The sequence below is a fragment of the Pituophis catenifer genome, unplaced genomic scaffold (genome assembly GCF_029215685.1).
Source record: "Pituophis catenifer annectens isolate HBS135680 unplaced genomic scaffold, rPitCat1.0.hap2 SCAF_1, whole genome shotgun sequence".
Taxonomy (NCBI): Eukaryota; Metazoa; Chordata; class Lepidosauria; order Squamata; family Colubridae; genus Pituophis; species Pituophis catenifer.
In genome coordinates, this window is record NW_027256881.1 from 40,137,346 (window position 1) to 40,161,442 (window position 24,097).

General features: G+C 41.1%; 1 protein-coding gene across 1 annotated transcript in view; it reads right to left on the reverse strand.

Moving 5' to 3' along the window:
- Positions 1–1,762: 1,762 nt before the first annotated feature.
- Positions 1,763–24,097, reverse strand: part of TTC7A (tetratricopeptide repeat domain 7A) — a 177,769-nt gene continuing 155,434 nt past the window's right edge. The window contains exon 20 of the mRNA XM_070932340.1: positions 1,763–2,016. Coding sequence (XP_070788441.1) covers positions 1,795–2,016 — 222 coding nt within the window. The 3' untranslated portion in view covers positions 1,763–1,794. The remainder of the gene's footprint in view (positions 2,017–24,097) is intronic.

Consider the following 24,097-nt stretch of genomic DNA (forward strand, 5'->3'; position numbering starts at 1 on the left):
AAGGAGGGAAATGGTGGTTGCCAGGTGATGAGTCATCACTGCCATAGTAAGCCTTAGTTATTTCCTGCAAATTAATTGTAATGCCCCAGTTTTGCCAGTGGTACAATAATGGAGAAAGGACATTTGGGGAGGATCCTGTTATGTGAGGAATATAGCCTGAAAAAATTGTTTAGTTGATTATGCAGTACTCTGCCAAATGTTTGTGCTATCCAAATTCAAGTCTTGTATTACTCAATCAGCACTTTGATTATGTATATGAGATAAAATAGGGCCTTTATCTTCTAAAAATTGGAACTTTGAGGTGATTTCTGTCCTAAAGACTAAAAAAAAAATCACCCCAATCCTACTTAAAATTGAGATTTAGAAAGAAAGCAGCAGTGGGTAAGTTTAGATAGCCATACTATAGGTGCTTACACCTATTTTATCTAATCCGGTTATTGATAGTATGGTTTATGGGAAAATGAACTAGCTCAGGTAAGTACATGAGATCAGTCAGAATGATCACAGCAGCCTAATTAAAAGTAAATACCAACACAACTGAAATATTAGTAAAATGACTCTTCTAGACTGTCTCCTCTAAGCTGGAAAGAAAATTTTAAGAGGCAAGAGGTCAGTTATATGGAATAACATGCTGTTATTTGTGCCATGTACTACTAATGGAACAAAAGGATAAAATGATACAAAGAACCAAGAAGCTAAGTTATATATTGTTACTGTGCTTTCACAGATGCCTATACTTTTATTCTATATATCCCTGAGTACAAACAAAACTGATTTAGCTTAAAATTTGACAAATTAGACTCAGAGATCATTGTAATATTCTGCAATAGGTCCCAAACCCATAGGTCCCAAATTATGTAATAATTTTGTCCCTTGTGCATCCCAACATCTCCATCATGGTACATGGTTTGTACAAGCAAATTTTGTGAGTTTTTAATGATTTATCTTTAGCTCTAATGATCCCCAGCTATGGAGCATTTGTGGAACACTCTTAAAGAAGATATTGTAAGAGATGTGGTCCCTGTCAGTATCTCAAGCAGTAGCCTTGTGTCTTAATGTCCCAAAACTTCTGGTGGTCTAGAACAAAATCCTTGCTGAAATTTTAAAGCTGAGCTGCCCTAATTTTTATTAATAAAATATTCTGGAAATACGGGGTACCTAGTGCTCTCCGGACTTGGTTGTTTTCTTACAGATGTTTCATTACTAAACTAGGTAAGATCAGTGTTAGTAAGGAGTGGAGTTTGCTCTCATTTTATATTCAAGGGGTTTGCCCTGACAGGGCAAGGAAACAACCAAGCTACCAGAGCACCTCGGACCCCACAGTTCAACCCTGAGTTACAAATATTCTCTTCTATTGGTATTCTGGAAATGCCTATTATTTTCTCCAATTTTATTTTATTTTTATATCCTCGGCCACAATAATTTAAGGTAAGGAATGAAGAATGTGTCCACCTGACATTCTCACCCTTTTTAATTCCTAAAATCTATAAGTCTTTAAAAAATGCAGTGAGAATTCCTCTTGGAAGTCTGACTAACTGACATCTCAAATGGGAGGTCAAAAATAGTCTTCAGAGCAAAACAAAATAACCCAACCAAACAGATATATTATAGCTTAATGCTATGTATGAACTAAGCTAGAATCTGGTAGTGAATCAGCTTAAAATGTGATATTCTTGAAACAGAATCATTACCATGAATAAAGCTTTTCTTTACACACACACACATCTGTAAATTGACTGCTTATCACCTAAACTTTCTCCACATAACACATTTGATGAGTTAATACTAAAACATTCACAATTCCCTTGGAATAACTGTAAATGGAATTATAGGGCTGCTGGATTCAAGGTCCAAAGCAGTCAGAAAGCATTCAACAGCAGCTTCATTTTTGCCCTGAGCATGAAGGACCTCTCCAAGGCTGTTCCAGGCTTTGTGGCTGGTACTCTGAATCTGGACTGCATCCTGAAGAACCTTCTGAGCCAAATTTCTTCGCCCAAGCTTGTTGAGTACCAGTCCCTGCCAAAGGAAAAGTAACTCAGTGTTAATCACAACAAAACTTAATTGTTTGATGGATAAAAACAGGAGAATAAGAAGATACTGAATCAGTCTAATATTCCATATTGTTAACGTTCTCGGTCAGAGTAGCAGTATATGTAGACTGCAAAAATCTTGACAACCACTAGATGGCAGTGAAGTGACATACGAAACTATAATTACTGTGGTTGCCCAGAATTTTGCAGGCAAATTATGGTAGCTCTTTCTTGGATTTCACCCAGAATCTTTTTCAGACTGATTTGGCGATTCTAAGAACTAAACATGGATGCTATGAGCTGTACTACCGAGCTATATATAGCCCTTGTTCTCAAATACAGAGTCCAAGTGTAATAACAAGGTATCCCGAATGATTTCCTTAAACATAAGCAGTGTATCATTTAACTTGTAGCCTGATATTTTTTACTAGTTAGTGAGCTCCAATTCCTCAAATTTTTATTCCAATTCTCCCTTGACACTTTTAAGAACCCTCGGTTCAGCAATGGAATGTCTAGAAATACTGAAAAATTCTCCAGTCATTTCACCATGTCCTGGTACTTGATGTTGATTTGGGCCATAAGAACACAGATGGTGCATTGGACAAAAAGTGTCTTATAGGAACATCCCCCAAGCTTATGGAACATTTTGCTTTTGGAACATTCACAGCAGTGAAAAGCATTGCATTGTTGTACTCTGAGACAGAAATATATTCTAGCTCTGAAGAATAAAACCAGTATTCCCCAACCCAGTAGCTTCCAGATGCATTAAGACTATAAATGCCAAGATTATTATCTTCCATAAAGCATTACAACAAACCTTCCCAAAATGTATATGAGGAAACTGATGCATAGACTTGTGAAGGTTGATACACAGGCCCATGGCCAGGTTTTTTTCAAGACCTGACTGACAGAAAGATACCAAAATACTGAAGTCTCTCTTAGGATGATCAAGAGAAAGACAACTTCTTTTTTGTTATTGTCTTTATTTTTTAACAAAAGAAAATATTCTGAATCCTAAAAAGTTTCCCCTTACTCAGGTCCACTGATCAAATATCTTGGACTACAACTGCTGTTAGCCTAGGCCAGTGATGGCTAACCTTTTTGCCATTGCATGCCAGGAGGGGAGGGGCAGGGGGGGTCACGTGCGCGCATGCCCACACCCATAATTCTATGCACCCCGTTCCCGTGCATGTGTGCGCACCCCCCCGCTCCCGGCACGCGATGGCCCAGTAGGCCTGTTTTTCTCTCTCACCTGGATCCAGAGCCTCTTATGATTCTGGGGAGGGCGAAAACGGCCTTCCCCACCCCCCTGGAGGCCCTCCGGAGGCCAGAAACGGCCCATTTCCCAACTTCTGGTTGGACAGGAAGTGACTTTTTTGCTGTCCCCACCCTCCAGAGACTCCTGGAAAGGCTCTGGAGGCTGGGACAGCAAAAAAGTCACATCTTGTCCAACTGGAAGTTGGAAAACAGGCCGTTTCTGGCCTCCGGGGGGGTGGGAAGGCCATTTTCACCCTCCCCAGACTCATAGAGAGGCCCTAGAGCCAGGTGAGAAAGAAAAACAGGCCCTCCCCACCCCCCCCAGGCCCTCCGGAGGCAGGAAACAGCCTGTTTCCCTACTTCTGGTGGGCCCAGAAATCCCAAAAATCAGTGTGCGCTGGAGCTGGGCTCGTGTGGCTACTGATATGGCTACGCATGCCACCTGTGGCACTCATGCCGTAGGTTCGCCATCACGGGCCTAGGCCAAGCTGGCAGTAGTGATGGTTCTGCCCACTGCCAAAGATACCAGATGCTGATTCCAGCCCAGTTGCTGTGGGTTGGATAACTTGTCTATCAAGATGTTTGAAGTAAGTGCCTAATGCCCTTCACCCAATAGATTTGGAAGCATAATCATGAACAACAATTTATTGCACTGTATTTATACCAGTAGTCCTTGACTTACAACAGTTCATTTACTGACTGTTCAAAGTTACAACACATTGAAAAAAGTGACTTATGACCATTTTTCACACTTACAACCTTTGTAGCCTCCCCATGATCATGTGATCAAATTCAGATGCTTAGGAACTGGTTCATACTTATGATCATTGCTAAGTCTCAAGGTCACATGACCACCTTTTGCAACCTTTACAATTAAAATCAACGGGGAAGCCAGATACACTTAACAACTGCATTACTAACATCAACTGCAGTGATTCACTTAACAACTGTGGCAAGAAAGGTCGTAAAATGGGGAAAAACTCGCTTAACAAATGTCTCACATAGCAACAGAAATGTTGGGCTCAATTGTGGCCGTAAGTTGAAAACAACCTATATAGGAAACAACAAGCGTGACCACAGATTGTAGCATTTATATGCTACTAAAACACTTCTGTTTGTCTATGATCTTCAATTGAGCAAAACAATGCATCGCTTAAAGAATGTGTCCACAATCTGGACCTTTTACTCCTCTGGGATTGAAATTGAGAAAGTTGCGGCTGCCAAGCTGCCAGAGACAGTTGTGGTTACATGATCATCATTTCCAATATTCCATGCCAATTTTCCTCAAGGAAACTCAATGGGGAAGCTCGCAAGAAGTTGGAAGTTGCTCCTGCATCCACTGCTTTTTTGTCTGTCTCTGGTCATTCTGTTCTGCAGTTTAAGGCACAGGAAACATCTCTGAAACAATTACTCAGTGGGTCATGGATCGTCTAGTTAACAATAAAATGAAGGACCAAGTAAAAACCAGAACAGATTTGGGTCTTTCTCAAGGTGCCTAGGAAAACAAAAAAATGGTTTAAAAAATACATCAGGGGTGTTACAGCAGGATTTCTTCGAGGACTGGATCAGCATTGTAGTTCTCCTCCGCAGGCCGGTGGGGTGGGTGGGTTGGGGGGAGATGGGACACCTTGAAGTGATGTCCCAGTGCCTGGAGGCCGTGCGGGCCTGGATGGGGAGAAACAGGCTCCGACTCAACCCCTCCAAGACCGAGTGGCTGTGGCTTCCAGCGTCCCGATATAGCCAGCTGACGCCATCGCTGGCTATTGGGGGCGAATCACTCGCCCCCACGGAGAGGGCTCGTAACTTGGGCGTCCTCCTGGACGCACGGCTGTCTTTAGAAGATCATTTGACTGCCGTGGCCAGTGGGGCTTTTTATCAGGTTCGCCTGATACGCCAATTGCGTCCCTTTCTAGATCGGGACTCTCTACGCACAGTCACTCAGGCACTAGTCACTTCCCGTCTGGACTACTGCAACGCTCTCTACATGGGGCTCCCCCTGGGGTGCACCTGGAGGCTCCTGCTGGTCCAGAACGCGGCCGCGCGGGGGATTATGGGGGCGACGAGGCGCTCCCATGTGACACCTCTCCTGCGCGAGCTGCACTGGCTCCCGGTGGTCTTTCGGGTGCGCTTCAAGGTGTTGGTGACCACCTTTAAAGCGCTCCATGGCTTAGGGCCGGGGTACTTACGAGACCGCCTTCTGCCACCAATAGCCTCCCACCGGCCAGTACGCTCGCACAGAGTGGGCCTCCTCAGGGTGCCGTCCACCAGACAATGTCGGCTGGCGACCCCCAGGGGGAGAGCCTTCTCTGTGGCGGCGCCCACCCTCTGGAACAACCTCCCCCCAGAGTTACGTACAATAACAGACCTCCGGATTTTTCGTCGGGCCCTGAAAACCTATTTATTTCAACTAGCTGGGCTGGCTTGAGTTAAATTTTAAATTGATTTTAAATTGGGTTGTTTTAATTTACGGCCAAAATATTTAATTATTTTAATACTGTTTTTAAATTTTGTATGCTCTGTTTTTACCTTGGCTGTGCACCACCCTGAGTCCTATTTGGAGAAGGGCGGTATAGAAATTTAATAAATAAATAAATAAATAAATAAATAAATAAATAAATAAATAAATAAATAAATAAATAAATAAATAAATAAATAAATCTCCTGCAGCACCCTGCCGGCCAAAACAGGGCACGTGGAGGCCCCATGGGGCCTCAGCGGCACCCATTTTCAGCCAGCAAAGTGCTGCTGGAGACCAAAAATGGGCCACAGGCTGATCTTTTGATATTTCTAGGCTGGCCCCGTGGGGCAGATTTAAGCAGATCCGGCCCGTGGACTTTGATTTGACACCCCTGGTCTACAGGTAGTCCTTGATTTGCAACAATTTAGTGACCATTCAAAGTTACAATGGCATTGAAAAAAGTGACTTATGACCGTTTTTGCAATTATGGCCGTTGCAGCATCCCCATGGTCACATGATCAGACACTTGAAAACTGTTTCATGATAGTTGCAGTGTCCCAGGATATGTGATCACCTTTTGAGACATGCAAAATCAATGGGGAAAACCAGATTCACTTAACAGCCGTGTGACTAACTTAACAACTGCAGTATTCACTTAACAACGGTGGCAAGAAAAGTCGTAAAAATGGGCAAAACTCACTTAACTGTCTCACTTAGCAACAGAAATTGTGGTTGTAAGTTGAGGACTACCTGTACTTTTTTACGGAGGTAATGTTCTACCCCTCAAACACCTCTTATTTTTTCTTTTTTTGTGTGTCATTGCTGTTTTCCATATTTTACTTTTGTTAAGGAAAAATGAGGAAGACGGGCTCAATAGTCAATTTCAAAACACAGAAAGTTCGGGAGGCACGTCTTTATGAATTTTGGTCCCAAGCCAGTCACATTCCCTTGAAGTGGGAGTGGGCAAGGGGATGATCAAGCCCGTGGATCCAGCTGCTCTGAGATTTGGAAATGGGGTGGGAGAGGGGTGCCAGCTGCTGTGCTACGGATGAGGAGTCAGGCAGTCTTACATTGGTACTTCCTTCATCTCACCCAATGCGTCTTCAGGGGGAGGGCTGACACGGGGGGGGACTTTTATACAAAAAAGCAACAGCCTCAGATCTGTCTGGATTGGACGAAGAATCACAGTCTAAGGACAGCTCTCCCCCCTCAAAAAAAAAACCTATATATTTTTGACTCTGAAAAGCTAGTATGATACACAGCACTGAACGCTCTGTTTCCCTGAAGAAACCTCCCCTTGAGAGCTGCAAAGCTCTGGCAGAATTTTACATCTCCCTACAGAGTCTGGCAAGTGGTAAACAATGCCTCCATGTTATTGCTGTGTATAGTCCAGCTGGGATCTGCCCACGATGCAGAATGGAAAGGTGGGGAGGGGGAAGAGGGAGAGGGAGAGGAGGGAGCAACAAGAATATTCATGCACCCTCCTGCAGAAGGCAATTTATATTTTTAGCTGGGCTCTTTCTCTCTCCCTCTCTTTCTCTTTAGTAGGTTTCCTAATGAAAGTTCAGTTTCTCAGTTTCCATAGAAACACTTCTTGTTAAGGTGCATGAATAATTTCATAAAATCAGCAGAGATTGAGGGAACATTAGAAACGTGTTTTTTTTTTGTGTGTGTGTCACAAATAACTGCACCACCCTATTGCCATTTCAATTGAAGGTAAAACTGCTATTCCCTTTTGTTTTGTTAAATGAAGTATTTTCCTCAAATCAATATAGAAATCAAAATCAGTCATGAGGCTTTTGAATACCTGGGGGCTTTTAAGATTTTTTCCCCCTTTCACTCAATTATATCTCAGGGTAGGAAATAATTTCCCACTGTTGGTAAAAGCATAAGAACCCTGCTGGGCAGATGAGACAAAACGGCCCATCTAATTCGGCATTCTGATCTCAGAAAATATCCCATAATAAGGACAAGCACCCTTTTTATTTATTTATTTATTTATTTATTAGATTTCTATACCGCCCTACTCCCGAAGGACTCAGGGCGGTGCACAGCCAAACAATAAAAACACATGCAATACAAAATTTAAAAAATAGAATAAAATCAAATTAAATAATTTTGGCCCTGACAAATTTAAAACCCCAAACTTTTAAAACCAATTTAAAATTGAATATATAAATACTAAAAGATATTTAAAATTTTAAAATCTTTTATAAAAGAGGGGGAAAATTAGGCCAGGCCGGCCTGGTGAAATAGTAAGGTCTTTAAGGCGCGGCGGAAGGTGCGCAGATCCGGGATCCTCCGTATCTCTGGGGGGAGCTCGTTCCAGATAGTAGGTGCCCCCACAGAGAAGGCTCTCCCCCTGGGGGCCGCCAGTCGGCATTGTTTGGCTGACGGCACCCGGAGGAGCCCCTCTCTATGGGAGCGTACCGGCCGGTGGGAGGCTATTGGTGGTAGTAGGCGGTCCCGCAAGTACTCGGGTCCTAAGCCATGGAGCGCTTTAAAGGTGGTAACCAAAACCTTGAAGCGCACCCGGAAGACCACCGGGAGCCAGTGCAGCTCGCGCAGGAGAGGTGTTACATGGGAACGCCATGTCGCTCCCATTACCACCCGCGCGGCCGCACTCTGCGCCAGTTGGAGCCTCCGGGTGCTCCTCAAGGGGAGCCCCATGTAGAGAGCGTTGCAATAGTCCAGGCGGGAGGTGACAAGGGCATGAGTGACCGTGCGTAAAGAGTCCCGATCCAGAAAGGGACGCAACTGGCGAATCAGGCGAACCTGATGAAAAATCCTCCCGGTCACGGCCGTCAAGTGCTCTTCTAAAGACAGCCGTGAATCCAGGAGGACGCCCAAGTTGCGAGCCCTCTCCGTGGGGGCCAATGATTCGCCCCCAATAGTCAGTGATGGCGTCAACTGACTATATCGGGACGTCGGAAACCACAGCCACTCAGTCTTGGATGGGTTGAGCCTGAGCCTGTTCCTCCCCATCCAGATCCGTACGGCCTCCAGGCACCGGGACATCACTTCAAGGGCATCGTTGGGGTGATCCGGGGTGGAGATGTACAGCTGAGTGTCGTCAGCGTACTGATGGTACTCCACCCCGAAACCACGGATGATCTCGCCCAGCGGCTTCACATAAATGTTGAACAGGAGAGGCGAGAGGACCGACCCTTGCGGCACCCCACATATGAGGGGCCTCGGGGTCGACCTCTGTCCCCCTGTCAACACAGACTGCGACCGGTCAGAGAGAAAGGAGGAGAACCACCGCAACACAGTGCCTCCCACCCCCAACTCTTCCAACCGGTGCAGCATGATACCATGGTCGATGGTATCAAAAACCGCTGAGAGATCTAACAGGACCAGGACAGAGGAGCACCCCCTGTCCCGAGCCCTCCAGAGATCATCAGCCAACGCGACCAATGCCATTTCCGTGCTGTACCCGGGCCTGAAGCCCGACTGGAACGGATCCAGATACGTCGTTTCATCCAGGTGCTGGGGGAGCTGTTGCGCGACCACACTCTCAACAACCTTCGCAACAAAGCGAAGATTGGAGACCGGACGATAATTTACCAACATTGCCGGGTCCAGGGAAGGCTTTTTTCACTGCTGCCCACACCTGGCATGGAGAGATGTGTTGCCTCTAAACCTGAAACGTCTGTTTAATTCTGAAGAACACCATTTCCCTTTAAAGCTCCCTAAACCAACAGCGACCACAAATGTCATAAACAAATTAGGTCTCTGTATGAAAAATATATATATTTTAATCCAGATAATGCTCTTTTCTACTTGTTAATCACATGCAGGGCTGGTTCTAGGCCTAAGCAACCTACACAGTGTCCAATCTAGGCAGTGTGCCAAATTTTAGGGGGCACTAAAATTAAAAAGACTTCCAAGATACTCAATATGCATATAAAATCTGATAATCTTTGCTTGTTGCTTTAGAATTTTTACACTTTTCAAAAACACCCACAAGGCCACTTGAGTGCTAGTGAACAATCACTAACCAGACATTGCAAGTCATGAAAAAGAAATTATGTTTACATCTATGGACTTCAAGAAGCTTGAAGAGCCTTGATAGTACAAGGGTTTAGTGCACCCTGTTATTAACACAGCTGCCTGCAATTTCTGCTGGTTCGAATCTCTCCAAGGCTCAAGGTTGACTCAGCCTTCCATCCTTTCTAAGGTAGGTGAAATGAGGACCCAGTTTGTGGGGGCAATAAGCTGACTTTGTATAAAATATACAAAAGAATGAAGGCTATTGCTTAAAGCATTGTAAGCCGCCCTGAGTCTCCGGAGAAGGGCGGCATATAAATCAAATTAAAAAAAAAAAAAAAAGCTGATAATATTACTGAAGTAAGACAAAGGTCTGATGGGAAGATCCTAAGTGAGCGGATTGTGGGACTATTTATTTATCAAAGTTATACTTGGAAAAGCGAAAACAGCACACATTGTATGCCAGAACACCCGCTCGAAGGTTAAATATAATTTTGCAGAATAGTTGCCATATGACAGCAATGGGTGCTGATGTAATTAGAATTAATGTGATTCACTGTAAATAGGTTGAAAATATCAGAGGAAAAAAAAACATTGTCCACAGCTGAAAATCATAAGCATACACTTCAAAGACTCAAAGAAAATAAAAGAAACAAGATTGCCTTTTTGAAATTCCTAACAAAATTGGAAGATGAGCCAAAGCATAGGGAGTGCCAGAATATGACTACGCCGAAGATGCCAAAAAGACAAGAACCGGCCCTGAGCACATGGAGTTGTCCTGGCAACAAGTTGCCACAGATGACCCCAAATTCCATGTTGTCTACTTTTCAGTGATATACAAATGGATGCCCTAGTTTTAATTAAACTAAGGCTTGAAGGCTTCAGCATCAGAAAAGTTTCCTTCTCATTTTGTTTGATCTTATTAAATGCTCTGAAAAACTCAGTCTTGTATATTTAATTTGCAATCTATTTTCCTGCATGCCTTATTGAGCCACCGTTCTACTGAATGGTACAATGGATCTACATGCTAACGAATGCCGGATGCTTTATTTATTTATTTATTTATTTTTTATTTGTTACAATTATTTGCTGCCTATCTCACCCTGGGGCTACCCTAGACAGCTTATAATAATTAAAAGGAAGAAAATGAGAGGAGTGTAAACAGAAGAGAAGTAAAATAATAGAACAATAAACAAACAGTGGCAAAGGAAAACAATAAGTATAATGCATCAATATCAGTGATGGGATTCAGCCAGTTCGCACCTATTCAGGAGAACCGGTTAACTTTCTAAGCAGTTCGGAGGACCCATTGTTGGAAGAAATCTTATTTTGTTTTTTTCCACTTTACAGGGCTAATCCTGTAAGGAAGGCAGGAAGGAAACATTTTGGTGTTGTTTCTAGCCTAATCTTTATTGCCCTGCTTACAGAAACTGCCTCTCTGGTTAACCCTTATGACATTGTAACAGCTAAGGTGAAGTGCCCATCGACCTAAGTGACATTGAGTTGGCCACGCCCATACGGTCACATGATCATTGAGTTACACTTACCCATCTGGTCATTAGAGCAGAGAATCGGTTGTTAAATTATTTGAATCCCACCACTGATCAATATGATAACCCAAAAGATGGATGGGTGGAGAGCAGAGAGCAAGAGGTGGGGAAGTGGAATCTGCCATCAATCCAGCAGCCCCCTCTGCTGTGGAATTTTCCCATTTGATCCCCAGGCCAAAGCTGTTTTACTTTGTTCCTCTCTGAAAATGATCATTTGCACCACTTCGATAATATTTATCATTTCTTATTTAATGGAGCATTTCAATGCTATTTCAAAGGCATGGTAAAATACCGAAACTGAATACAGCATTTCAAATCAAAGAGCTTCAAACTATTCATTAATCAGTATTAACTGCATGGCAACCAATGGAAATAAAAAGTCAACAAAGCAGTATGAGAGACTGTCATCCACTTACAGAGAGCTTTCTGAAACAGCTTTCTGATGCTTGGGGAGAGGCGGCAGTGAAGTAGTGGAATGTCTTTATCTAAGGAAAGGCTTTTTAAATTTTTGGCATCACTGACTCAAAAAAAGGCTCAACGTCTTTCCTCCTACAGTTTCTCAAACAGTAATTAATGCAGAGTATTTGAGGAAGATCTTTTAAAGCAAGAAATATTAATCCTAAATATAACTGAAAGGCTATTTGAACCTTTCTGAGAACAGCCCGTCAAGAGCAAAATATGAAATGACATCCTATACAAATGAATGTAATTATATTTGTCTTTTATATTATAAACATGTAAATGTATCCTAGAACACTTTCCCAAGCACCTGATTTAGTTACCTTGGGAAAAATGAAACCTTCCTTTATCTTGGAAGGTTGGGAATTACATTTAATGTCATATTGGTGAGGAGTTTGGACTAAAGAGAAGTGGCATAATAAAATATTATAAATGTAATAAAAAAATTAAATGCCAAAGGTTATAGGAGGTTTGAATAAAAAGTAAGCCTCCATAAATATTGGTTTAAAGAGGGATCTTTTAATAAATGAAATCTGAAAATAATCCTTGAAAGGAGCTCATTCATTGTCTGTATTTACTTCTCCACATAATACACATAATTTAGTACACACTTCTACTAATGATGGCCAAGCTGCCTAAAGCTTTCATTTAAAAAAAAGCCTTGTCTTTTCAACCGAGTCTTTCACTGAATCAACCAATATTCCTTAAATTTTGAAAAAAGGTGAAAGTCATATAGCAACAAGTCTGGACTGTTTATTGTATGTAAGATGGTGAGATCCAACTCCACAATTGCCTCTGGGTGACTTGTCAGGTGTGAGGTATAGCTTGTGGCAAATGTTCCTTCTTGTGCGTTTGAACTATGATGAATCATTGTTTCAAAGCTTGAATGCTCCGGTGTAATGCTATGACTTCATAGTGGAGCCAAGTTCAAGGAAATCCATGTAAATAACATCACTTGCACATTGTATCCCCAAATTGTAATTATTACTTTTCCTGGTGAAACCTGGGTTTTGAAGGTTTTTTTTTTAACTCCATAGGTAAAGCTATGGAGCCCAGCTGTCAGAATGCCATGAAAAATTTCTCTCCTACATTCTTGTAGCATGATTATTGTTGACAAATTTCAGTTCTTGAATTCCACCTCTGCTATCAGCTTGTGAGGAACCTGTCTTGCACAAACTTTCTAATATTAAAGAACACCAACAATGAAATTCCAAGCTTGACAACAATGTCCCTTTGAGGGATCTGCTGATTGTCATTCATTCATTCATTCATTCATTCATTCATTCATTCATTCATTTATTTATTTATTTATTTATTTATTTATTTATTTATTTATTTAAATTTATATACCACCCTACTCCCGAAGGACTCAGGGCGGTGAACAGCCACAAGATAAAAATACATTATACAAAAGTTAAAAACCATTTAAAAGTACATTAAATAATTTTGGCCCAAAAAACAAATTTAAAAACACCCAAATTGTATAAAACTTAAAAGCAAATTAAAAGGGAGAGTCAAGCCAGTCCAGCCTGCTGGAATAAAAATGTTTTGAGGGCACGGCGGAAAGTGCGTAAATCTGGGATCCTCCGTATCTCCGGGGGGAGCTCATTCCAGATGGCAGGTGCCCCCACAGAGAAGGCTCTCCTCCTGGGGGCTGCCAGTCGATACTGTTTGGCCGAAGGCACCCTGAGGAGCCCCTCTCTATGGGAGCGTACTGGTGAGAGGCTACTGGTGGCAGAAGGCGGTCTCGTAAGTATCCTGGTCCTAAGCCATGGAGCACTCTAAAGGTGGTAACCAAAACCTTGAAGCGCACCCGGAAGACCACTGGGAGCCAGTGCAGCTCGTGCAGGAGGGGAGTCACATGGGAGCACCACGTCACTCCCATAACCACCCACGTGGCTGCATTTTGGACCAGCTGGAGCCTCCAGGTGCTCCTCAAGGGGAGCCCCATGTAGAGAGCATTACAGTAGTCCAGGCGTGAGGTGATGAGGGCATGAGTCCTTAATGAGTTCATCTATCTTTCTTATGTGAATCTTGTCAATTGCCATCACAGATAGGCCACTTTGTTCTTAATCATACTAGTCAGCACCTCACTAGTGCTCACAGTTCACCATCTTTACATTTTTTAACTAAGCAAAGAACATAGTATTTATATCAATTTCTTCATCCACTATAAAACACATACATTCAACATCATCACCATAAAAATATCCATTTAACCCATTTAAATTTCAGTTCCAGGAACTTTTTCAGTCAAAAATTCAGTCATGGAACATTGCTTAAAGGGAACTGATGATTATTCACAACAAGCTTCCATTGCAATGACATAGCATCACAACTTTTTCTGATAAGAGCTTCTCACCAAAAAAAGTAAAAGGACAAAGGCTAAAGAAAGTATTAGACCAAGCATGTCAATACTGCTAATTGTTGGCAAATTATAACATTAGAGACATTTCTTTCCATCCAACCCTTATATAATATGCCACAGATGTGTTCCTACAAATGAAAGAGATGGTGATGACCATCTCTTTAAATTGTGAAGAGTATTATAATCCACTGATTTTCCTATCAGTATCAATTCTAATTCTGGAAAGCCTTTGGATAAGATCCTTTCTGCAACCATTCCACCCAGTCCTTAAAAGGGCCATCTTAAACTTGCTATTGTTTTCATTGTTTTGCTGTCTTCTTCTGGACCCAATCATATTGGCCAACAAGAGAGGGCAAGAATGTTACAGGCTACAGCAGTACTCTTTTTCATTGTCCTGATTATCTTTATTTTCTCATGGAGGTCAGAGCACCTCCATGAGGTGCTTGGCTTCAGGGCTTGGCAATAGCTACAGTATTTAATCTGGGTCTTGGATATCCCATATTGATTCTTAACACTGGTCCAGGTTCTTATAACCTGGGATGTGGGATACATGCATACGTGAATCACTTACAATATTTTTCCAAGACTTGGAGAAATTCATCTCCCTCATTATACCTGTTAATTATATTAGTGTGGCCTAAAGGCAGAGCAGAGACACTCTCCAGCAGAAACATTTATTTTTGATCTTTTCTTCGGAAAGCTATGGATCAGAGTATCAGAAGATCTAAAGGCTGAACAGAAAAATGTAAAAGAAGCAAGAGGAAAGAAGGAAGTTAAATATTTTACTAACAGGTTTAGACCTAGTGAGACCCAGATCCCCCCCCCCCCCCCGCTTATTCTGAGAATCTAAGCAAACTTTCTATCTATAGCACAAAAGCTATGGATGAAAATCTGACATCCCCGCTGTCTTTCACCAAGTTAACAGACTGTCTTTCACCTTAAACATGATCAAACATTTACTGGTATAAAAGGCAGGCCCTTAAACATCCTTTCAGAAACTGGGAGGCCCTGATGTCTTTGTAGGGGGGCCTCAGATAAACTGAGTAGAGAGTAGAAACTTAGGGCAAGTCAGGCAAGGGGTAGAAGAGAAAAATAAATTGGATATATTTTCTTTCTTCTATTCTTTCTTCCAAATTTCCTCAAAGCATAACAGCAGGTTGCATGGAACACTTTGCAGGCGGTACGGCTTTCACTGAGACCTAAATGGAAATGGAAAAGCAAGCAGCAGATGCTTTGTCCCAGTATTTAAAATACACCAGGCAGAGTGTTTTCTTGATTTTCTCTCAGGTCAAGGCTGCAACTGCAGTGAACACCATTTGCAAGAGAAAAGCATGATACCATAATCTAGTCACATTAAATACTCTGTCTCTTCTGCAGATCACATTTTACAAGTTATGTATTTTTTTTTTTAAATCATGGATAAGCTGTACTCATTCAGTTTGGCCAGCAGGTTTTCACAAGATACCTTAGTTTTGGGAAATGAATTTCTTCCCAGGAAAGTTGGTTGGTAGACAACCATAGGAATATAATTAGCACTACTGGTTTCTTGGCAAGGTTTTTCAGATGTGGTTTGACATTGTCTCCTTCCTGGGACTGAGAGAAAGTGACTGGCCCTAGTTACCCAGCTGGCTTCATGCCCAATCAAGGCTAGAATGGTGCAAATCGTATCAACCAATTTGTGTAATATATGAGAAAAATCCATTAGATTGCTTCTAGATCAGGGGTCCCCAACCCCCAGTCTGTGGACTGTACCGGTCTGTGGTCCTTTGGGAACTGGACCACACAAGTGGCAGGTGAGCGAGCAAAGCCCTATTTGCACAAGCCGCAGGCGCACACATGAAATCATCTCCCCCCCCCCGCCCCGCCACCACTGTCGGTCTGTGGATCTAGAAAGGTGGGGGACTGCTGTTCTAGATAAAACAAGATCTAGATAAAATGAGATCATCTCATTTCTGGCATTTCATGAACTTATAGAGTTTCCATTGATCAGAGAAGTCCAAGATCATGTTACTGTTTTATGCTGGAGATATACAGTATTTGGATTTTTGACAATATGTGATTGTTCTCACAAAATTAGGCATGGCCAATTACTAGATTTAATAGAAAATGGTACTGCCTCCTGGTGGTTGGTGTAACTACTAGTTCTCCAGTCCAGAGTATTCCATTGTGAGGCTTAAATGTATAGGATGCTGGAGCTTGGTAGTTTGATTTTCAGTGTATCAATATTTTTATCTTCATTATTACCACCATTGTCTATAACAAAGTTGTGATAAACTAGAGGGAGACTTATTATCACACTGTTTATCTCTGCAGCATCTAACACTAGGATTTTAGAAGGGGGTCTCTCTCTTCCTCCCTCCCTCCCTCACACCCACACCACTCATAGCCTCCCAACTTTACACTGTACAGAAGTGGCTACTCCTGATGGTTTAGATTCTGTAGTTATTCATTATCTCACCTGGGCAAAATAAAGCTAACCACATGAGGTGAAGGAACTTATTTTCTTGTAACTTTCTAGTCTTATTTCTTTCATATATAATTAATAACAACTACCAAATAATTTACAGCCAGACAGATACTTAGGACCAACCTTTCTACTGTAACTGGTATTAGAAAATGCAGAAAGATGTAAGGAAGAATGTATTAGCCTCCAGGCCTATTTCTCCAAACTCTAGGAGCAGACAGTTAACCTCCTCTAACCTGAAATGTTTCATAAATCATAACCTTGAATGAATCACGAGATATTACTGTATTATAAATGGCTTTATGGTATTTTCTATTACACAGTTAAAAGAAAAAGAATGAGAATGGGGAAATATAATTTCATAATTAAGAGAGAGAATTTAAATTTCCTTATAAATATTGCAGATACCTTGTTTGGGTGAATACAAAACAGTCTAAAGCATCGTGCTGTTAGAGAGCTGCAGCATAAATTTGTTTATCTATTTACAGTAGAGTATTCAGGTATGTATTTCCCCTGTCTGTAGTTCGCTGAATTTGTTGGTGGTTTACAACAAGGAATCAAGACAATACCTGTGTACAGTTTTCTACAAAATTACAAATGATGAATGTCATATCACATACAAAGAGCCGAGGTGATGCAGTGGTTAGAGTGTACTACTGCAGCTACTTCAGCTGACTGCTAGTTCAGCAAATCAGCGGATCAAATCTCACTGGCTCAAGGTTGACTCAGCCTTCCATCCTTCCGAGGTGGGTAAAATGAAGACCCAGATTGTTGGGGGCAATATGCTATTTAGTATACTGTCTTTGGTGTAAGCCGCCCAGAATCCTCGGAGAGTGGGCGGCATAGAAATATGAATAATAAAATAAATAAAATAAATACATATCAATCTCTCCAAAACTGCAATATCAAGCAAAGATCTGGATCAGTGACTACTACTGGCCAAATACCATCACTGTTCAAATGACTGAACCGATCAAATTTCATATATAGAACTACGATTTGCAGCATCTCAGTCACTGTATAGTAAAATAGAATTACATCTTTAAGTGTCATTTGTTGTGAGTAGAAAATTAAGAAGTGTTCAAACATTGAACAGGGCATGTATATACACATAGTCCTCTGGGTACAGCTAAAATGAACACATGATGCCGTGAAGGCAAAGGCTACTATAATTCAGTTAAACATTCACAGAATATGTGATTGTTTATGTAAATAGCATTAATGTCTAACATAATGGAGCAATTTTATTCAATCCTCTTGGCATAATACAGGATGTACAAAATATGTGGTTATATTTTCAAAAGACAAGCAGTTCAATTAAGGGCAGGCAATTTAAGGCCATGTACAGATTAAAGCAATTTGCCTTAATTCCAGGAAAGAATATTTACTCATTTAGTTTAGTACTCACTATGCTAAACATGGGTGGTTCTACAAAATCCCAGAAATATTTCCCATCACCCGCCTCCCCATCATATCACTTTATTTAATTCTTCCCCCTGGAGTTTCAAAAACTGAATCCGAGAGATCTGTCTGCAAAGACTATTCTCTATCTATGTCTAAAATAGCAGTCTTTTTTACCACCTACATCCGTGTTTTCAAACTTGGCAAGTTTAAGATGTATGGAGTTCAACTCCCAGGATTCTCCAGCCAAGATGCAGACAATAAACACTGAGGCTCTGATAGAACTCACATTTATCCACCAACCACCCCACCCCATGCCATCTCTATCAACATTCTGGCACAAGTGCCTGCTTTTTTTAATAATATAATAATTATTATTATTCATTAAACATGAAACTCAATCAACTGAACAGTTAAAAATGTATCACAAATACCACTGACTGACGCAAATGGTTGATACAGGTTGCTGTCAGCCTCCTAGGTATCAACCAAGTATCTTCTTAAAATGTACGATGTTCTGAGTAGCGCAGTTTTTTGCAGTTCCACTGGTGTTATTGCAGGAAGCTGCAATTTCTTGATGCATTTTATAAAATTCTTGGACATGGTGCCAAGTGCCCCGATGACAATGGGTATCACTGATACATGTCTCATTCATAATTGCATATTTTTGATGGTCAGGTTTCGATATTTTGTGATTTTTTCCAGAGTGTTTTCTTCGGCTTTGGCATCTTCCAGTACAGCAAGATCAATAAATTGTATGCTTCGGTTTTTGACAACCATGATATCTGGCGTGTTGTGTTTCAAATGACTATTATTATCTCTTTTATTTATTAAACATGAAACTCAATCAACTGAACATTTAAAAATGTGTCACAAATACGATTGACTGGTGCTAATGGTTGATACGGGTTGCTGCCAGAGTCCTAGGTATCCACCAAGTATCTTCTTAATTATTATTATTGTTGTTGTTGTTGTTGTTGTTGTTGTTGTTATTGTTATTCCCTATACTTCATTTGGGAGCTCAAGGTGGCATTCATAGTGCTTTCTTTCTAAGAACATGTAGGGGATTGCTGAATAAGGCCTATCTAATCTATGGCTTGTTCTCATAGTGGTCAACCAACTGCAGGAAGAAGACCACTAGTCTCCTAACAGAAAATCTTCAGAGGCAGTCACACTGTTACCAAGGCTAATAGCCATTATTCTCCATGATTTCCATGAACTGGTCCAATCCTTTTTTTGAACACAGGCAAGCTGGTAACCAGCACTACATCTCATGGTAGCAAATGCCAAAGTTTAATTATGCATTGTAGAACTAAATTTCTGGTATTCCCAACATAGTTCTGCAAGATAGGTTAGAATAAAATAGGAGAGATTGGCCCAAAATACTAAGCGAGCTTCCAAGATTTGAACCTGAGATTCCCCAATGATGTTCAAACCTTAAACCACTATATCAAATGCTTTCCAATGACTTTGTATAAACACTCACTGCTCCTGAGTTTTTGTTTTGTTTACACAAACAAAAACCGTGTACCTGCAATCAAAAGTGATAAAGTCTAAGAAAAGCCTTTCCAATAACTTCTGTTGATTAATTTTCCCTGTGTATGGATATACAATGCACAGATTTATACATATCCTTTATCTATGGTATAATGGCTTTATCCCATAAGTGGTATCTGAGAAAAAGCTACTTCCAGCACAGATTTTAAATAAAAACTGTTTAAATAACATTGAGTCAACACTGGAGGTTTTTTCCCCCGATACACCCAAAGAGTGCAATTTGAAGGCAGCAGGCAAATGATCTACTAGCCCTGGAGAAGGAGGAGGTCTTCCCTTTCCTTGACCTACTTCATTCCTTTACGGTTGGATTGTATTCAAAATCTGATTAAAGGACTGTCGTTTCTCAAGGAGTTTTTAAAAAAACATATATAATAAATGTTATTTTGGGAAATTGGAAACAAATATTCTTCAAATTCTGGTTCTGGTCTTTGCGAGTTAACTAAGCAGAAACACTGCAGCTCAACTGCCATATAGGATGTCAAACACATAGGGGGTACCACTTGCAGTCTAGAATAGTAACCACATGTACATTCACATTCTGAGATGCAGTTATTGGCTAGGCTGTCCTGTCCTGTCCTGTCCTATTCTTGCCTTTGTCCACTTTTCCTATATCCCATCTGGAACTCTACCCCTAATTTACCTTCAGGCAGTGGAGTGAATAATAGTCTTGGGAAACAAAGGGGAGGAGGAGAATCTTTATGTCCTTCCTCTCCAGTTATATGAAATGACTTTCTCTGGGTTACAACCTCAGAAGGAATACAGAATATACTATCTAGAAGCTGGCAACTTTCCTTCAGCCCACCACAACTCTGTCAATTTTAAAATTGACATGTTTTGGAAGGTTTCACATATGCTTCTTTTTGATATACGGTGATGTGGAATAGAGGTACCCAAGTTATAAAGACCTCCTATGTTTTGGGGAACTAAGATTCTTTCACCCTAAACCAGTGCCACATCTCAGACCAATGTAAACACAAGGAAGTCTTCCCAACACGCCTTTGTTCCTTCTCCTGTGGGATAGGAAAAGAGATGGTCTGATTTCATGCTGACTGTCTTCCTTCCTAGCCATAGCCAGTGCCTGATGATGTCTGCTGCTGCTGCATATGCCATATGCCTGCAGCAGAAATCCATGGAGCAGGTGAAGCATAGAAGTCTCTGCCTAGGAGCATTATTAGATGGTGCAGAGGCTCAGGGGAGAAACTAGTGCTCAGGAAAGCCTGATGAATGTGTTCTGGGAGTAGGCTGTGTCATATGGGATCACGTGCAAAGAATTAAGGAAAGCATCCATGCAAACCTAGAAAAAAAATTAACTATCCCCCCCCCCTTTCCCCAGCAGTATGACAAAAAATGCTGGAGAAGGCAAAATATCTCAGTATTGAGAGCAATGCTGACATTACTAATATTGAGAGTGATGCTGATTATTTCTGATATATTACCTTGCTAAGGATTGGCAACTTATAGTTTGTGGCAAAGCTTCAGGAAATGCAGAAGAAAATATCAGTCACTGCCACATTCAGATTTTCAGGAACCCCAAGGCTTACTTCTTAAGCATTTGTTTATTGCTTCCTCTGAATATTATCTACATCTGCTCAAAGGCAGTAAATAATCTACTTATCTTTTAATAATCAGAAAGAAGAAAGCATATGGCTCAAGGATTTGGTAGAAATTCTTAAGAAGTTGGGTCTCAGCAGGTGTCTGATGGTACCTAACTAATTATGAGCATGACTTCAGGACATGTTATCAAGTGTTGAATTTCTGCATTTATTGTAGTGTGTAGTTTCAACAGTACAGAATTTATATGAAGTGATTATCAAGATACTATTATAATGGGCTCGAATGAGCTCGATTTATTTAAAAATCACAGAAACATAATTACATGCTGCTATTGGATTAATTACAACAGTTCATACAGATATACAGTAGATGATAGAGCTGGTAGTCATTCAGATATCTTACTAAGTAGAACCAGCAAAGAAAAGGTGGAAGCATTCAGAACTCTTTAGCATCAGATAGAAGTATATACATAAAGTCAGTGGTGATGACCTAAGAACAAAGTTACTATTATCTTGAATTAATCAAGACAAGAACCAGGACTGAGTATATTGCATGTTTTTGGTGGAATGATATCTTCAAAAGGACATAGAAATTATGATTTTGGTACAGATACTTTTGCTATGCCAATTTTCCCTTTATATATTATAATTATATATAATCCCCAATAATAACCACTTTTCTGGTTATAAATCCATTCTAGTTGGCAACCAAACCACAGAAGAACATCTAAGGTTATCATCCCATGATACAGCCTATTTAGCTGGCATTCCATCTGCCCTCCATAAGAAGACATAGGATTGAAATGATTGGTTCTTGAATCATTAAATGGGGCAGAACAGTTCTCAATCTTTCCCTTTCTCTCACCTTTTTCAAGCATTTTCCTGGATGAGAGGAAGAACAACAAGGGAGGCAAGCCTCTGAATGTGTGAGTGAATGTGGAAGTGATTTATAGTAGTAGTTTATAATATTATTACATATGCATTCAAGAATAATAGACCATATTAAAGTAAGCACACACTGACACTCTGAAAAACGGTTAGTGGTATGAGAAAGCTGGGCTGCTGAGTAAGTTTGACATAGTCCTAAATTGCTCTCTGGATTCTGAGGATATTAAAGGATGACAGAGAAACAAAGGAACTGCTTTATTATCATCCTCCTACCATACTTCATACAAATTATAATGTGTTACACTTAATATTTTCATTCCATATACGTAATTTACTTTTGTAGACAGATGCAAACAGTTGTATATATCTGTCACTGGCAAAGGAAAGCACTTAAGGAACAATAAGGCTTATAGAAAATATCCTAAGAGGAATTTCTTCTGTGATGGATACCCCTGAAAATGCATGCAAGATTTTTTTTTTTGCTCCTGTATGCATTTAGGGATAGCCAGTCACTGTGCTCATTTTGGGGAGTAGTAGATATTTCTGGAAATTCATTTGCAAAAGAACTATGCTGTTGTCCATAGCTTTCTATTATTATTTGCCACTTTGATGTTGCCTAGTTACTAATTTTGTAATACTAATGATATACATTAGACTACCCATCTCACGAAGCCATTGCAGGCATCTCAGTGCAGGTAGTCAGTAAAACATACAGTATGGCCTACTCCAATCCCCTGAAAAAATCTGCAGAGAAGGGTTTTTCTGCCATTTGTTACAGGTAGTCCTTGACTTACAATCTCTTAGTGACAGTTTGAAGTTTTAACAACACAGAAAAAAGTGACCTACAATTGGTCTTCACATTTATGACCGTAGCAGCAACCTCCATGGTCATGTGATCAAAATCCGGGTACTTGACAGCATTTATATATTATGTATTTATGTTCCAAAGTCATCTAATCACCATTATGATCTTCCCAGCTGTTTTTCAACAAGCAAAGTCAAGGGGGGGGATCCAGGTTTATTTAACGACTCATGGTTCATTTAATAACCATAATGATTTGCTTAAAAACCATTGCAAAAAAAGATCATAAAATTGGGTGTGACTCAACCATCTTGCTTAGCAATGGAAATTCTGGTCCCAATTCTGGTGGTAAATCAAGGACTATCAGTACAGAGCCAACGTGCCAATATCTATGCAAGTAATTAAGCCTAAACAATAGATCTGTGATGGCAAACCTATCGCACACATGCCACAGGTGGCACGCAGCACCCCCTCTGTGGGCACGCGAGCTGTTGCCCCAGTTCAGTTCTGCTGCGCATGCGCGAGAGCTTCCCACCAGCCAGTTGGTCGTCGGGTCTTTGCCGTGCATGCGTGGGGTGTGTGTGCGTGGAGCGTGAGTGTGTGGGGGGGGTTGCGCGCACATGTGCAGGGGCCACATGCACATTGCATTTTGGGGGTTTGGCCATGCACATTCGTGCACTTGTGCTTTGGGCACTTGGTCCAGAAAAGGTTAGCCATCACTACAATAGATCCTCTAGTTCAGAACTTTTATATGGAAATTTGTCTATAAGGTTTTAAACTGGGTTTCATAGATTTTTTCAAGGGGCCTTGGGAATTGTAATCTTTTAAAAGTATTATTAGATTTTTTACTCTGCCCCTACCCCACCTCTCTCTCCCTCTCTAGATAGATGAACTCAGTGAATAGGCCTAATACTCCTGCTTTCTGTTTTTCCTACAACAATAATCCTATAATAAGCGAGTGACCATTGTATAAGGAGTTCCTGTTTTGGTTCACAGTGCAATATACCTAGTCTTTGGAGGGAATTTGTGACTTTTGCAGGCATTTAGCTTGTTAAACTTCAGGTTTGTACTGTGCTATTTTGGAGACAAGAACTTATTTGAAAAGATAAAAATTTCAAGAATCCATACCAATTATGGATTCCATGGACTATGGGCAGTGGTGGGATTCAATTTTTTTAACAACCGGTTCTGTGGGCGTGGCTTAGCTGGGGGTGTGGCTTGGTGGTCATGTGACCGGGTGGGCATGGCTAGCTGGTCATGTGACTGGGTGGGCGTGGCTAGCTGGTCATGTGACTGCTGGGCGTGGCTATCTGCATAGGG